Source organism: Eimeria mitis, genomic scaffold (genome assembly GCF_000499745.2).
Source record: "Eimeria mitis Houghton genomic scaffold, Emh_scaff485, whole genome shotgun sequence".
NCBI lineage: Eukaryota > Apicomplexa > Conoidasida > Eucoccidiorida > Eimeriidae > Eimeria > Eimeria mitis.
Genome location: NW_013573150.1, coordinates 13,681 through 18,722, shown reverse-complemented (window position 1 = coordinate 18,722; position 5,042 = coordinate 13,681). Strand labels below are relative to the sequence as shown.

Below are 5,042 nucleotides of genomic sequence, written 5' to 3'. Positions count from 1 at the left end.
TCTCTCCTGGCTGTCTCAAAATTCTCTAGTTTACGTTTGAGCCTTGCCTGCTCGCAGCAGTTCGTGTGCTCGATGCTCAGTTTCTTTTTCATGATGTGCGGGGGAAAGGATGCGTTGGAACAAAGGTAGGACCTGCTCCGCGAGTAGTTTGATGCGGCGCATTGAGCGTGAAGCTCTTCAGTTGNTTGGAACAAAGGTAGGACCTGCTCCGCGAGTAGTTTGATGCGGCGCATTGAGCGTGAAGCTCTTCAGTTGCCCTGTTTAGTACAAAAGAGAACTCTTCCTTCCAGTGAGCCCCCTTCTGTTGCTCCTCGGGTGTTAGCACTGGGCAGAGTCGGGCAAAACGGCGGCCTTTGAATTTCCTTCGCTGTGGAGTGCATGCATTTCTCCATCGTTTCCTGCAGCGTCTGTGCACTACGTGTAGTGAATACTCACCACACTCACGGCAACAATGCCGTGCTCGTTGTGAAATAAGTGGGGATTGAATTAACAGTGGAAGTGTTTGTGAGTGTTTATTGATCTGCATTGAGTAATAACATTGGTGAATCCATTAAATATTGTTTAAGAAGTGACACTGGTATGACTATAAAAGAGTCTCGCAGGAACCTTGGTGCAAAAGGTGTTGCAACATACTACGCCGTCTCCTCTCCCAGCCCCACAGGCCGCAGTGCCGGCTCTAGTGGGGTTGCAGAACAGAACAGTTTTGGAGAAGAGACTGAGGAAAGTAATTTCCTTAAACCTCTTTTACTTTGTTATGTTGCTGTCAGTATGATAGCTAATGCCAGCCAGCTCGCTGTACTCAGCTGTGGGGTTCTATAGATGCGCCCCAGAGTAGTCCTTCAGAGATACAACCTAATAATAACTTCAAATGTTTATACTAGAGAGAAATACTCTACGTCATCTTGAACAAATCTTAGCATAGCATATGAGGGATTGAAGGCTCTCCCCACACCTCATCAGCTTAGTGGGCCCGCAGTACCTCTAATGTTATGGATTTGCACCAGCCCATCGTGTGAGGGATCTTGGATCCCTAGTAGGTCTCACAATTGTGTTTTTCATCTGCGTTTCTGTTGTCGTTGGAGGCACAAGACGCAGAGCTGCTGACAGTGGTTGGTACATCTACTGACGTGAGTGGGATCAAGTCCCAAGAGCCAGATGATCTCTAAGGCCCGAAACTCCCCTTAGACTGGCCCTTCTGAAGGGGAGTTTCGCTGGCTACGTAGGAGCGTCCGCGTTCCTCTTTGCTTGGGACAGCGCTTCAATTCTTCTTACCAAAGATGATGTAAATGAAATTGGAATCGTTGAGAGGTGCGAACACTTAGTGATTCACCGCGCGTAGACCCTAAAATGTGCCGCGGGGAAGCGCATGCGTAGCATCCACTAAATCACTGACGGCGGTGAACTGGTTCAACGTAGAAGCCCCGTACCATCTTACCATGCTTTATTCCGAACCACATTTTATGCCCGGACTTTTGCCANCAACGTAGAAGCCCCGTACCATCTTACCATGCTTTATTCCGAACCACATTTTATGCCCGGACTTTTGCCAATTCTCGTGCTTTGCGTGCCATCCGTGAAGCGTAGTTTCTGAGACTACGTTTCACAAATGGCGGCAAGGAGATGCAACCTCGTTGTCTGCTAGTTGACACAGTCTCTATCACCGTGTCGTGGCCTCCGTTATCAGATCCTCCTTGTGTCCTGTATAAGGTAGCGCTAGCAACTCCAGAGGATTAATATGAACTGCATGAGCGCAAATTTTAATCGAGGAGAATATGAGGGTGCGGCTGTCATTTTTCTGCCCGACAACTCCGCTGCAAGCTATATGGTTGCCCCGGCGTTTCCCTGAACATTTCGCTTGCTCCCCTGGCGGCGCTGCTCGAAGTCTAGCTTATCTAGTTCCACGACTTTCTCCATTCACCTGCAGTCTCGACTTATGTGGACGTGTTGATTGAAAAGAAGAATACGCTGTCTCCCACATGTTTCCGGATTTATGGGGGCCGAATTCGCTGGTTGCTGTCGGTCGCGGAGTTTTGATANTGTCTCCCACATGTTTCCGGATTTATGGGGGCCGAATTCGCTGGTTGCTGTCGGTCGCGGAGTTTTGATAGTGAATTTAGAAAAATGTGTTCGGCTTCTTCCTTTCTTCAAATATTCCTTCTTCAAAGCGTTCCTAGCTATAGAATGGAACAACATTGAACGAAGAAAATCATGTTGAGTTGTTGGGCGCTGCTCAAGTACATGAACATATACTCAATCCCCTCACCGCCCTTCCGCATTTGCACCCCACATCAAAGTTCCATGCTATGCAGAACAATTCAAAGGGCTTTCACGACGCAGCGAGAGCAGGCGGTGATCTTCAAGACTTGCAGCAGCAAAACCCTAGCAAGCCTAAAACTACACAGTTCTCACGTATTATTGTGACTCTTCCTGGAACAAATTTATGATTTGTGACGGCGGAGAAACGAATGGTGATGAGGAAGCAAGACTACAAAATGGGAAGGATGAAACCGATCCTTATTGTAGTTATGGGCTAGCTCGAGCTCCACAAGCNCAAGACTACAAAATGGGAAGGATGAAACCGATCCTTATTGTAGTTATGGGCTAGCTCGAGCTCCACAAGCGTACAACAGCACAAAGTTTTAGCAAATAAACTCGGAAATAAACGCATACACGAAAAAAAGGGACGATAGTCCAAAATACGAGGTAGCTGCAGATTGCGATTTCCCACATGAAGCAGAATGCTCTAAAACGCGCAACCGTTCAGCGACCAGATCTTTTTGTTCAGTCGGGAAAGCCTACCTGGGGTAAGAATATAAAGTGAGCAGTTAAGCTGTAGACTCTATTTTGGGCTGTTTGAACCTGTGCACACCTTACCAGATATGCATTCGCCCGGCTTGAATTTATATGGGAGCGTATTCTTGTATGCGTATGACCTTTATCATCAAGCTGTTTCTTGTAGCGCGACCGGTAGGTGCGTGACCACACGCACAGACTGGTCTACCGGGTTTTCCTACCGGTGTGTTCAGGGAAAGGTAGTACCGTGTTCTACTTTGCAAGGGACAGCTGTAGACACACTATGCAGCAATGCAGGATCTTCGTGGAACTCCAGCGCAATGCGCAGATAGTTGTTTCGCTGACACTTCGGCCTAGGTTAGAACATACACTACACAAATAGACAACAGTAGTCCATTGGCCTTGCGTGAAGCTATGAAAGATGAGGGCTGTAAAGGAGTAGTCAGTGCGTACTGTTGGTATGAAGCTATCTGTTTCGGCTTGCTTTATGAATGATCCAGCCTTCTTGGCTCATCGAGCCTACTCTGCCCCCTAATAAGTCCGTCTGCGAAACCTGTGCCAAGCTGCGACACATATGGGACTTCCGGCCCTGTTCTATGTCACAGGCCGTCCAATGCCTCACATAATCTGTAAAGGTCGTCCTTTAGAGCTTCATACTACATCCTCCATTTATTGGTAGTTGTATACATACATATTCATCCACGCTCATACCGATGTATGCAAGTGCATGTGTGTACTTCCTGTCCAAACATATTGGCAAAAAATTGTAGTGCTCTCTCAATTTGGTAGTCATAAACGTCCCCGGCTAGGTTCTTNCAAACATATTGGCAAAAAATTGTAGTGCTCTCTCAATTTGGTAGTCATAAACGTCCCCGGCTAGGTTCTTGAGCAAGAACCGTGGGGAAATCAGTTTCTTGTCTGGTGGTTCGCTGAACCAGACGGAAGCAGTGTTTGTGTACGAACCTACCCGGAATTGTCATGCCGCGAGTTACGAATAGGAGTGCTTTCACGAATTGGCTGGTAGCCAAGATGCCAATTAAACGAAAAAGTTGGGTGACCGAACTGTAAAGCCTCCTGAAAGGCGCCTCGGTAGCTACCAACGAGAATCGCTTCATCCGGAAGATATCTTCTGTCGTCTCGTCCCGTTAACAAGCGAATAATGCTTAGGAGTGAATTACACTCCATGCGTTCCACCGACAAAAATGCCAGCTCAACATGATAAACATGGAAATCATATCGGTATGGGCAAACAATATTGGCAAACAAAGCAACATCAGCAAGCAAGCATGTACAAAAGGAAAGCCCAATGAGCGCGGCATAGTCGAATACATCCATCATTTAACTGCGTAGCGATTAAACCCACAGCACCACACGGCCAGACAAATTTCCAACAGTGTTCATTGTACTGCAAAATGTACTTGAACAACATCCGGGCGTATTGCGCTGCTGCTTGAGAGCAGCCAACATTGGAGATGGAGGCAGTCAAAAAAAGTACCCATTCTCACAAACCCACAGCATCCAGATACTGCTGTTGAGGCTGTCGTTGCTCCTCCTCCTCTAGCTGCTGCTGCGGATTCAAAAAAACTCATCAACGGTTGTTTATCCTCATGAGGGAAGCGCTGAGACAGATGCGCGATGGCTCACAGTACCAGCGGTTAAAAGCGGACGCTTACATACACATGGAGGACCCCACGCTGAACTTTGGTCTCTACTTCTGTCCCGATCTCTCTCCTCTCAGCCATTGTCTGAATCGCGAAACAACCCCTACACCCGTTGTGTCCTCTTGCTTTTCTCGCCCCGCCTGCTTCTGTTTTTGCTGGTGCTGCTGCTCGAACTCGGCAACGAGGTGCTTCGCTCGCTCTAGCGCCGTTTCAAGCTCTTCAAATTGAGGTGAAGGATCTGCAAGGCGATAAATACGGGCCAAGGCTTCATCCCCCTCATCTGCCCGCGAGCTGAGGTGCTCTGCAGCATCATCATCTGCATGTAATTTGAAGGACTCAATTGCTTCCTTCAGCTCCGCTTCCCACGCTGAAGCTAGAGTGTCTGCTGCCTGCACGAGTTGTGTCTGTGCAGCATCCATGGCGAGCCTCAGCCCAACGCAATTGTTCGCGAGGAATGGGGCCACTGGCCTGAAGGCAGTGAATGCCATCATACTTTTGTACAGGGTTTTCGCGTCGTTCAACGCACACCGACATTGTCGCATATCGCTTTCCAGAAGTTCATTGATCCCAGTATGGCCGCTGGCTGTG

The 5,042-nt window shown here is 48.1% G+C and overlaps 1 protein-coding gene across 1 annotated transcript in view; it reads right to left on the bottom strand.

Annotated features, from left to right (window-relative positions):
* Positions 1-4,501: 4,501 nt before the first annotated feature.
* Positions 4,502-5,042, bottom strand: part of EMH_0013900 (uncharacterized protein) — a gene marked incomplete at both ends in the record, with an annotated part of 1,909 nt that continues 1,368 nt past the window's right edge. The window contains one exon of the mRNA XM_013499948.1: positions 4,502-5,037. Within this exon, the coding sequence (XP_013355402.1) occupies positions 4,502-5,037 (536 nt within the window). The remainder of the gene's footprint in view (positions 5,038-5,042) is intronic.